General features: G+C 43.4%; 1 protein-coding gene across 1 annotated transcript; it reads right to left on the bottom strand.

Moving 5' to 3' along the window:
• Positions 1–584: 584 nt before the first annotated feature.
• On the bottom strand, positions 585–11,951 carry ngly1 (N-glycanase 1). The gene is made up of 12 exons (XM_011481082.4): positions 11,716–11,951; positions 10,050–10,164; positions 9,677–9,934; positions 7,396–7,558; positions 7,103–7,322; positions 5,559–5,680; positions 4,749–4,894; positions 2,398–2,508; positions 2,135–2,311; positions 1,683–1,868; positions 1,387–1,564; positions 585–1,313 (listed from the first exon to the last, which is right to left on the bottom strand). The coding sequence occupies exons 1-12, from the start codon at positions 11,814–11,816 to the stop codon at positions 1,135–1,137; spliced, it is 1,956 nt and encodes a 651-aa protein (XP_011479384.1). The 5' UTR covers positions 11,817–11,951; the 3' UTR covers positions 585–1,134.
• Positions 11,952–11,954: the final 3 nt, after the last annotated feature.

Raw genomic sequence — 11,954 nt, 5'->3', positions numbered from 1 at the left:
GTAGGGTCTATTTACTGCACAACAATCACGATTGTTTTAATGTTATTGAATTTAATATTCAATTGTTAAATGTTGGATGCTTTAACAGCAAATGTGAAACGAAAGAAAAAAAAGATCAATATTCTACTTCTTATGCATACAGTGTTCAGTGAAGATGGGATTCAATTACAAAACAGTTTTAAGACATGTTTAATAAAAATGAAGCCTCTTAATGAGTTACAGAAATATTTTTTTGCAAATATCGGGGAAATGACCTTCAATTACTCCATAATTATATCTTTATATGTCTGCTCTGCTTTTATTTTAAAAAAAATAAAAATCTGCACATCTGTTCTATCTTTGGAGCTTCTGGATGAATTGTATTTTAGAAGAAAACAAATGTGATGAAAAGCTCTTCATTTTTCCACATTTAGTTGAAAGAAAAATTTACAATGGGCATGACTTTACGGCATCAACTTTTGTAAATGGACAGATCTCAAATAAAACCAGTCAAAATTGAACAAAAAATTTCTACGTTCACCTCTGTCACAAAATAGTATAAAATATAAAAAATGTGGGAAAAAAAGAATAGAACAAGACTGGTATAAAAACTAATAAATGTTTTTATTTGACTAAGTGAAGTTTGACAGTATGTTTACGACCCACACTTTTGTAGTTTCGCTCTGCCCCCTGGCAGCTCAAAGAGGTTTAGACAAAAACATCTTCATTCCCAGCTGAAATCACTGTGCAGACAGCAGGATGGCTTTCTCTGTTGCACCGTGAACGGTGGGTGTGGCTGTGATGAGCAGCACCGGGGCGGGGCTTGATCTGTGAGCCTGTTAGCTGTCACAGCCATGAAGCTTCATGTGAAGGGGCTGCTGCTCCTGCGGGTTAATGTTCTCTTTCAGGGAGGAACACTCCTCCTCCACCACATACCATTTCAGTATGTTTCATAATTTTTTAAGAGCAGAATATCTTAAAGTGACTAAATTAACTGAATTAACAATCCAGAAGAACATCTTAATCCGTTTAGATCAGAGGTATAACTGTTTCACAGAGACAAAGGCAGAGGAATCTTTCATTTGTTCTCACAACTTCTGATCCTGGAGGACACATAGTGCTTCCACGAGCCTTTCAGCTCCCATCGAGCTGTCCTCAGGAGTCTTCCTGCAGTGACACAATTACTTCAAAGGAAGACCCCTCCTCATCTTTCAAACTTTGTCTGAAGAGCTGAGCGTGCTGCCATGAGGTGTCCCCATCTCCTCCACTCAGTTCTGCTTCCACTAGAAGATCCGGAGAGCCGCACAGACCAGGCAGGACCTGCAACGTCCCATCTAGGGGGTTGGAGAACACCGGTTCACAAGACCCAAAGACATGTGGACTGTTCCAAATCAACTAAAGTCCTACCTCCAGGAACTTCTTTGCTTTTGTCGCCCGCCTGGACATGCCACCTCACTTTTCCAGAGTGGAAGGTCGTGCTGCTGACCTTGATGGAAACGGACTGGATTGTCATTCCTGCTGGAGCGAAGTCAAACTTCCAACTGATCCTGCCAACAGACGAGTCTTCTGTCCGAGCAATGTACACCTGAAGACAGACAGGTCATGTGGTCTGCACAGATCCAGAACTCTTTTCTTCAGCTTTTCACTGACTGAGTCAGATCATTTTAACCCATAGGACAACAAGGAGCACTACAGATACTCACCATTTGCCAGTCACACTCCTCCTTCCTGAAGACTGACTCTTTAGTCCACAAGCACCCATCCCACCCGGGGATTGTTTCATTGTCATTGGAAACTCTGCAGTATTGGTCCTTGATGGCGCTGTAGCGCACGTGAAGCAGCTTGTTCCCCTTTTCTGTCTCAGTAGGAGAGAAGACGAAACCTGCAGCCTGACAACAAAATACACCAGAGTGAGCAACCTTCAGGGACGTTGTCTGTCATTTCTATTGTAGGAGGTGTGATCATTTTTAGGACACATGACATGAGACACGCCAAGAGCATATATAACTGTTTGGTTCTGCGATTCTGTAATTCAGTGCAAACATGCAACTAAGAATAATCGGCACACCAAGCGACTGAAGGCAGAGCTACGCTGGATCTTATTAGACTTCTTTACAAAGTTATTTTCTGTTAGTTTTGGAGTGGTGCAGCTTACCTGCGTTGAAGCCTGCGCTCCTGTCTCTCCCCGGGCAACCCTCCAGGCCAGAGATCCAGAGTTGCGCCCCCCCAGCTCTCCTGGTTTTGGTTTCTTAGGAGAAATAAACTCCACCAGCTCTACCAGAAGCCTTTGGGTCAGCTCTTTCTTCCTGTCTGAACTTAGAGGCTGCTGCCTCTGTTGACACAAACACAGAGAGGGTGTCAGATGAGTGCCCCCCTCCCCCCCTTCGGCGTCAATCCCGGTTTAGGACGCGGACTCACCGAGGCGTTGAGACCATCAATGGCGTGCAGCAGCCAGCCCTCCTGAACTCTGGTTCTTCTGCGCAGAACCTCTGCGTGTTTGCAGGAATACCTCCATGTCACATCCACCACCTGCAGCACACCAACAGCCGTCTGATGGGGTCAGAACCTTTCCACCCCCAGTTGGGAGAAGGAGTCTTATTTTTATTTGAAATCACATGCTCTTATTTACGACGGGGTTTTAGGGCCAGCACAAAAAAATAAAAAGTAATGTCACGTGATTTTAAGTCATAAATTTACAAGAAAAATCTCGTAAATTTATTAGATTAAAGTGGAAGTGAGCATACAGAACAGCAGCAAGTGAACGCCAAACACAATGGAACAGGTGAGATGAATGTTTATTGATAACGTTCCAAATGTTGGAAGCTCATTTGTTTGATTTACGATTTATTAATGTTTTATGTATTGATTGGTGGCTCTGCAGCCCGATGAAGCCATTAGTATCCCTGCAGTTAGCTGTCCACTTCAATCCTTTCTTCCTCCACCAAAGACCAGGGGCTGCATTTATAAACGTTGCGTACGCACAAAAGAAGGCGTACGCCACTCTCTACGCAATAGTTGAGATTTATAAAAAGCAAACTTGACGGGAAAATGTGCGGTCCTTCACGCAAGCTCTGACCCAGGCGTATGCACAAAAACGGGTGAAATGAGAAACGGCGACACCGTCGGCAGATGGAAGAAACACGTGAAAGTAAAAATGACAATACTGCCTCTCATAAATAACATGAAGACTTCACAAAGCAAGTCTTAATATTAACAGCCTACACGAAGACCCGTTTGATCGATCAGCAGTGAAACAAACAAACAAAAACAACAAACGAAAATTACAACAGAAATTCAAATGAACACATATTTGCAAAAAGAAAAGTGAAATATGTTCTGCAATGTTGGCATGTTGTGCAATTCATCCTCATAAATAATATAGTTAACAGAACGAAATAATGTACAAAACTGATATTCTCGTCAATGTGTCCGTCTGGCGGAGCAGATATAGGTGCGGGCGTGCGGACGGACGGACAGACGCACTAATTGTCCACTGGGGAAAGTCGTTTTAATATTAAAACATTTCTTCATAGGCTATGGAATTATGGTATTCATGAATATGCCTTTAGTTTGTTTTATGTTTGATAAAACAATGTATGGCGTATGTCTCAACCATTCAGAAAGCAACAAGAAATTACATTTGCGCTGAACAATTTCCCATTTCCACGTCGATTATTACCGACATCTGTAGTTTGTGAGATGTAATAAATGGAGGGAAATAAAATGCCCCATCACAATGCGTAATGACGCACAATGGCTGATCTTGCGCTCTTAGAAGATGTGGCAAATGGAAGAATTCGGAGAGAACGCATCTTTAGACCGCAAGAAGACGTGCTGGCAAACGAGGACGAGTGGTTTAGGAGCCGGTTCCGACTTCCTCAAACCGTCCTCTTGGACTTCTGCGGGCTTTTGGGCCCGGCGTTACAGAAGAGCACTCGGAGGAACCACGCGTGTCACCCGGTGCATCTGGCGCTCCGGTCTCAGATCTCTACGTTTGTGTAATGCTTCCGTCCAGGGAGGAGCATTTTTGGCATTTTCAACGTTCTAATGCTAATATAACAGACTATCTTCATTCCTCTTTATTGTTTTATGTTGAAACGGGACGTTTCATCTGGAGGAGGGGGCGTATGTAACACAGTTTACTTCCGCATTGGCGTTCGGATGACAGGTTCATGACGTAAGGTGACAAACGAACTTCAGCTTTTGTGAATGAAAAGGAAAATAAAGGCTGCAGCGGTCCGTGTCTCTGAGCTCCTTATCATATGAAATTCCGCTTTACCAACATAAAACCCCGGAAACCCGGTTCCACTGACAATGATTTTGACTCGCCAAAAGGTTCAGAATCTCTTTGTTTTTTAAACCTATCCGGAAATAAAGCCTTACAAAAGGCTCCACATATTTCATCTTCAAGCTAGGCTCCGGTAACAGACAACTTTGAGTTGATTTCCTCGTTAATCTATGACTTTTTTCTCGTAAATTTATGAGATTTTAAGTCGTTAATTCACGAGAAAAAACTCGTAAATTTATGAGATAATTTCTCGTAAATTTACGACTTAAAGGTCATAATTTTATTTATTTTTTTGTAAACTGGCCCTAAAACTCCATTGTACTTATTCACCACACTTCTTTCTAGACTTGGAAGCAGGGGAAACACAACAACCGTTATTGTTTCTGCTGTTCCTTTATAATATTTTTCGGCAGATTATGCACCCAAAGAAAACCATTTCACATCCTGGACCTTTTATAGCCATGCCGATTTTGGTTCTGACCTGGTCCTTGGAGAAAGCCAAGATGTAGGCCAGCTTCTTCCCCCAGCCCACTTCATACAGCAGTGGCTTGTCGCAGACGTTCTCGCAAGGGTCACAGTGCAGCCAACGGCGCTGAGCTGCAGAGTACACCTCTGTCCACACGTGGTCTGCAACGACACACCTTCACTCAGACCTTCTTAGCAGCAGCCAGGACAACAGACACGAACGCAGCAGGACGATCACACTGAATGGGTTACAATCAAGTGTTCTCCAAAAACCACATTTTCAGGAGGGAGAAATGAGGAATTCTGGAAAACCCGGTTTCCTGAGGCAGATCCTGTCCGCACAAAAATCTAAACTTTTGACCAAGACAAAAACTGCAAATACTTTGAACAGAGAGATGCTGCTGGAAGTAGGGAACCGGGATTCCCCATGCAAGACAGTGGAGGTGTGGTAATCTGGTTAATCCTGTATATGTAAACATAAAAACTGGTTTTTCCAGTGAGCAGGTCCCCAGAGAAAGTTCAAATTTACCTAAAATTCCATTTTCAACCAGTTCATTTAAAAAGTACAGATCAACACACAGTGATAAAAAGGATCACAAATTATCAAACTAAGCTAGTTAACTAAAATTGTTATTCTATAGCTCTGAGCAGATTATCTGAATAAGGCCACACTTTCTTAGCTGGAATAAAGCGTCCAACTGTACATCAAGGTGTTATTGCGTTATCCCAGAACTGAGCAACAAAGAAAACTGGTTTCCCTGGCAACCAGGCCTTCCTACAAAGATCAGGTTTTACAGAGACTCACGCAGACCGATCTCAGGCGTACCTGTGCTGTCCCAGATGTACCTGGCCTCTAGACCCATGGCTCTGCAGCACAACGTGAAGCAGTTTGCCCACTCTCCACAGCGCCCTCTCCTGGTCTGCAGCAGCTTCTCAGGGTTGTTGTATCTGAAGTTGAGAAGAAACAATCAGCAGGATGAAGAAAACACCTGGGGCCTCATTTATAAAACACCGGAGCTGACCCCTCTTGATGACAGACTGGCGGCAATAATTGGGGAATCCCTTAAGTGGAGTGGTGACTGACGCGCAGGGGGACACGACGCGCCAGATGCACCGGGTGACACACCCCCAAAAGCACCAACAGGACGGCTCGAGGAAGTCGGAACCGGCTCCTAAACCACTCGTCCTCGTTTGCCAGCACGTCTTCTTGCTGTCTAAAGATGCGTTCACTCCGAATTCTTCCATTTGCCACATCTTCTAAGAGCGCAAGATCAGCCATTGTGCGTCATTACGCATTGTGATGGGGCATTTTATTTCCCTCCATTTAATTGCATCTGACAAGCTACAAATGTCGGTAATAATCGACGTGGAAATGGGAAATTGTTCAGCGCAAATGTAATTTCTTGTTGCTTTCTGAATGGTCGAGACATACGCCATACATTGTTTTATCAAAAATAAAACAAACTAAAGGCATATTCATGAATACCATAATTCCATAGTTTATGAAGAAATGTTTTAATATGAAAACAACTTTCCCCAGTGGACAATTAGTGCGTCTGTCCGTCCGTCCGTCCGCACGCCCGCACCTATATCTGCTCCGCCAGACGGACACATTGACGGGAATATCAGTTTTGTACATTATTTCGTTCTGTTAACTATATTATTTATGAGGATGAATTGCACAACATGCCAATATTGTGGAACATATTTCACTTTTCTTTCTGCAAATATGTGTTCATTTGAATTTCTGTTGTAATTTTCGTTTTTTTTTTTTTGTTTCACTGCTGATCGATCAAACGGGTCTTCGTGTAGGCTGTTAATTGTAAGACTTGTTTTGTGAAGTCTTCATGTTATTTCTGAGAGGCAGTATTGTCATTTTCACTTTCACGTGTTTCTTCCATCTGCCGACGGTGTCGCCGTTTCTCATTTCACCCGTTTTTGTGCGTACGCCTGGGTCAGAGCTTGCGTGAAGGACCGCAAATTTTCCCGTCAAGTTTGCTTTTTATAAATCTCAACTATTGCGTAGAGAGTGGCGTACGCCTTCTTTTGTGCGTACGCAACGTTTATAAATGCAGCCCCTGGTCTCAGTTTGTAACATCTTCCGTCAGCTCTAATCCGCTTTGGACTTGGTTCTGTTGTTGCAATGTTGTGGGTGTGGCCTGAGCAGCATGTCACAGGTTTCCAGGAAACAGCAGCTGAGGCGAACATTTAAATTCTCCAGCAACACAAGCCGATACTGCTTCCTACAGATGCTTTATACATCATTTGATAATACCTGGGAGCTCTTTTTTTTTCTCCCAGTAGAACAAAGCCACGAAAGACTAAGATATCACCCAACTTTGTCTTCCAAGTCAAGGAATATGGACCCACCTGGGGAATCTGGTGGAGAGCCGACAGCTCTGGCAGAAATGATTTTCCACTCGCTGAGCTCCCCAGTGGAGGTCGTCGGTGGTGGGGCTGAGGGAGCCAGCGTTCTGGGTGGGGCCTCCACAGTGGCTGCAAGGCAGACAGTTCACCCAGGAGAAGAAGCTCTGTTTGAACCAGCGAAGCAGCTCCAGTACCAAGAAGTCTTCTGTTCCCAGCTTGCATCCTGAAGACACACAAGCTGCGTTCACCAGCTACCTATGTGTATGAGCGGCTCCTGTGAACGGCCAATGTCTCACCTGGGTCGGCCTCTCTGGCCTGGTTCAGCCCGAGCCCGGCAGCGTCCGACAGCTTCTGCTGAGGAATCACACTGAGAGCTTTCTGCTGCAGCTCTGGGCTCTCATACTGCAGCACGTGCTGAAAGTTGGACTGAAGGATCAGGAAGAAGCTCATGCTGCTCTCCTGGGAAGCAAAGCAGATCAGAGAGCACAGCTTAGAGGACCATCATCATAAATTGAACAAAATGTGCTGCTGCTCAGTGATGCAGAGAGTGATCCACTCAGTCAATGCAAATATGATGCCCCCAGAAATTACCAGTCTGAACACCACTGTCAATTCATGGCAGAGAAGGGGAAAAATTGAAAGTTTATGCAAAGTGAATTACCGGTAGTTCTGAATCTGTTTCAACTAGAAATGATCCTGTTCAGAAACTGTAATGCTTCACTAAGTGTTTGGAGTGAAAGGTTTTACTCTTGGTCTAGAGCCATAGACATACAGAAATATACTTATATAATAGTGTTTTACCCCCCCTCCCTCCCTTCTTAGAAGGTCCTAAGCACTTTAGAGTCACCGAGCCACCGGGAGATATGTGGGGCTCAGAGTCTTTTCTAGGGACACATTAACAGAGGAAGGCGACCAGAGCGAACCGACGAGTCTTAAGTCAGAGACTGACTGCTGTACCTGTAGGCCAAAGTCTGTGTAATCTAATACACTGATTCTGATCAGACCAACAAGTTAAAAATATAGAGCTGTTGTAAAGAAACATACAATTTTATAAACATTAAATTATTTTTCAAACAAGCGCTACGTTTTCCAAGCGCAAAGTTGGATTATCTAGTTTGTTTAAGAATGTATCTCTTTTGAAACCAGCTACCAGTGGTGGTTAGAGGAACTGCAACAGTTGGAACTTCTGGGTTTCCTTTTGGAACAGGGAGAACAGAAAAATATCCCTCCATAGCTATTCTGTCTGCATCAAGACTGAAGGACATATCTGATGGATGCAGCTTGTCGTCACGTCACTTGTTGATTTCACCTTAAAACCTGTTCTCCCAGCACTACTCTACAATGAACACTTCCTTTCAACAGACAGGTATGTCAGTTGTTGGAACACACCCACTAAGGCCGTTTCAGAGCCTCAATTGGACGATTACATGTCAATCAAGTTTCCACATACCCATTTCAGAGTGATTTTCTATCTTAAATTTGAATGAAAGCAAAAACATTCCCTAAGAGCAGCTGTCCTGAATGTTAAAGCTCCTCAAAATGGTTAAAGTATGTTTATTTTTCCAGAACAATCAAAAGATCAAGTCCACAGTTGGCATCCTCACCTACACGATGAGTCTTCAAACAGTATCCCACACCTACACGGCTGAACTATCTTTCCCATCAAAAGGAACGACAAACTTAGACACTCACACAACAGGAAGTCCCATCACACAGTCAACAGCACACAAAGTGTACACATACTGAGTGAGTAAGAATTCACTCACAGCTGGACACCCGCTCTCCAAAAGATGAGCCCCCACTGACAGAAGCTTGCCTGGCTTCCGACTGACTGCGAGGAGTTACAGACATGCGAGCTAGCGATGCAACATTCACACTGACTGAGTCAGGCGAGCTCAAGCCTGCCCCCATCAGGTCAAAGAAAGACAAGAGCAAATAAGCACAAAGCATCTGCGTTCTGCCTACTGCTCTGTCAGACCTTATGGATCCAAAAGGGGACAGTTTAGGCCTGTCTAGCACCTTGAAGCCCGTGATAGGCTCCTAAAACTGTTTTTTTCTGCTGATTTTGGCACATTTAAGTAGTTAACAAAAGTTTCAGGAAACTTTTCCCTGGTACTGATGTAAACTAGTCCTCTGCTGTTAAGGGACAACGCCTCTCATGCAGCTTTGACGGCCTTTTCCCGTCAGGGCGGCGCTTTAGGACTCAGGGCACCAAAACCACTCCAGACCACTCTAGAACACTGAACAAAACCACAGAAAGTGTCACACCAGAACACAGTTGCATTTTTTATTTAGTTATGTTTAAATCTTCCTATATCTACCTCATAGTACTTTCTTTTTATGATTTATCCTTTCCTGTCTTACTTCATTAAACTCGTTTTAAATATTTTTGTAGTTTGCACGAGAGCACAAGACACCAAAGCCAAATTCCTTGTACGTGCACTGTACTTGGCCAATAAAGCTGATTCTGATTCTAAAAGGTTGGAACATGAGCAGTCACCTCCATTAGGCAAAGCAGATACATATCTTTAAATGACTCATGTATAATTTTAAAGTTAAAACAAAGGCTCTGTTTACCAGAGACGACGGCTGCTGAGCAGAGAACTCTGCCAGCTGGCTAGGGGCACCTGCAGGGGGAGTAGGAGCCGCAGTGGGAGCAGCCGCAGGAGCAGCGGCTGCAGTTGGACTCTGCTGTGCTGAGGCAACACGCTGTGCAGCAGGCGGAACAGGACACTCCCCCTTTAGCCTCTGATCACGCTCCGCTGCTATGGACTCTCTCACGAGCCTCAGCTGCTCCACCGATGCTGCCTTGGGAAAGACCAGGTGTGTCTCAGCCTTAAAAAAAAAAAAAAGACATTTACTTGCAGTCGAGTCCTATCAAGCAACCAGAGTCTTGACACCAGTGAAACCCAGCTATCTTATCATCCTAACCTAAATTTAACAGCATTACCTCCTCAAAGCCCATCTCAAAGAGACATTCCACAGCTCCTTTGATGGGCAGCAGCTTAGTGGAGAAAGTGGGATTACCTATCCGGATGGATCTGTACTTCTCCACGTTGGGGTACCTATGGGGGTGGATAGAAACATCCCATAAAAACAAACTGATGTCAGTTTTCTGAGGGGAAAGCATTTCAGTCTGATCTGAATTCAAAGGGTGGAACTTTTTGCAACAGCCCCAAAATGTAGGTATATCTGTAGTTTCACTTAAATCAGACCAATTTTTGGATCACTGCACACATCTGATAAAGCTCATGAAGTGAATTAATAAGAATTACAACACAAATTAGTTTGGAGTGGCTTTCAAAACCGTATGATAACCGAGTACACGAAAAAAGATTATGAAAAAAAAGTGTAAAAGAGGAGAGAGAGGTTTGGGAGCACACAGACAAAAAAGTGTCGCCAAATAGTTTTGTTTTTTTTATTGACAGAAAAGTTCAGAATTTTGATTTTTTTTTTAAATGAAGTTCAGTGTTTAGACATCAGTAGGACATGAGTTTCACAGCCGAAGGTTTTACGTCCTGTGGTGCAAACGGTGCAGCGAAGTGAAGTCAAGAGGAGGATCTGAGGAAGGAACAAGAGGGACCAACAGAGAGGAGGAAACAGACAATGAGGGGAGGGGTTTTTATATTCCTTTGAAAGGAAGATTTTGAAATGATTTCATAAGAAATCGTTTCAATTCTTTCAGAATGACAGTGATTAGATGAGATGAAGTTTTATTATAGACAGAATTTAGGTAGTAGACCAATGAGGAGGAAGTAAAGAGGACAGGAAGTGATGAGTTTGCAGACAGGGATGGAGGTAGGATGTGGCTTGTGAGAGGGGCAACGACAATTATTACAAAGGTGGAACTGTACTGATAAATTTTGAGCAATTTTATCAATATGGAACTGGAATGATGTAATCCTGCATGAAACCAAAACTCTTATCCTGTGAAGAAAGGGCACCCAAAGACGACGTAATAGTGATGGAGAAGATGTTTTCATTGAAAAGTGTAGACTTTACACAAACAAAGAGGTTTTGAATTAGAGCGATGTGAGGTAAAACAACATCAGGAAAAAAAGGCAGGTGAAACAATGCACATAGATTTGTTAGAGATAGAGCTGGGTGTCTTCTCCCAAAGAAAATACATTTTAAAAAAAAGTCAAATGAAGCTCAATTTTGGAAACATGTTTTTAAGGAGAGAGGGGAAATGAGGAGGAATGGACCCAGATCAGAGCCTTGGGGAACACGGTAAATCACTGAGGCTAAAATTTGAAGGACTTTGAATTGTGTGACCTAAATTGCTAAAACTATGAAAGCAACCACTGAAAAGGCTGTAAATAACACAAATGAAGGAAAGGCGATCAAATAGGAGAGATAGTGTCGGAATCCACTCAGAAGGATAGAGGAAGAGTGAGACTCTGGTGCAGCCAGGAAAATAAATAGCATTTTTGCAAATTTGATATATTAGGGCGCATGAGTGACTCTAAATGCCGCTATTCTGTATGGCTTCTTTTACATCTGTGCAGGTTTAATTAAGGTTATAAATGACAGTAAGTTAAAGATAAAACAGTCACGATCATCAGAAATTTCAGAAATCTAACGAATCTCCATGATGATCATCCATCCAGCTTCACCTCAGAATGTTATCGGCGTAGGTGAGCAGCAGTTTGGCGGCGTCCAGGAAAACATCCGTGGAGTTCTCGCACAGAGTTGTAACCGCCGGAGATAGACTCATGTTTCCGACAAAACCAAGCCAGCTGTAACGCCCGTCCCTCCAGAAAAGCGGATATATCAACGGATTGGGGAGCTAACGCTGACAGCTACTTAGCTAACTCTGTGTTTGGGGTCCTACATTTAGGTGGCTTTATTACGC

The sequence above is a fragment of the Oryzias latipes genome, chromosome 11 (genome assembly GCF_053564925.1).
Source record: "Oryzias latipes strain Hd-rR chromosome 11, Olatipes_Hd-rR_3.1".
NCBI lineage: Eukaryota > Metazoa > Chordata > Actinopteri > Beloniformes > Adrianichthyidae > Oryzias > Oryzias latipes.
This window is presented reverse-complemented; position numbering and strand designations above follow the sequence as displayed.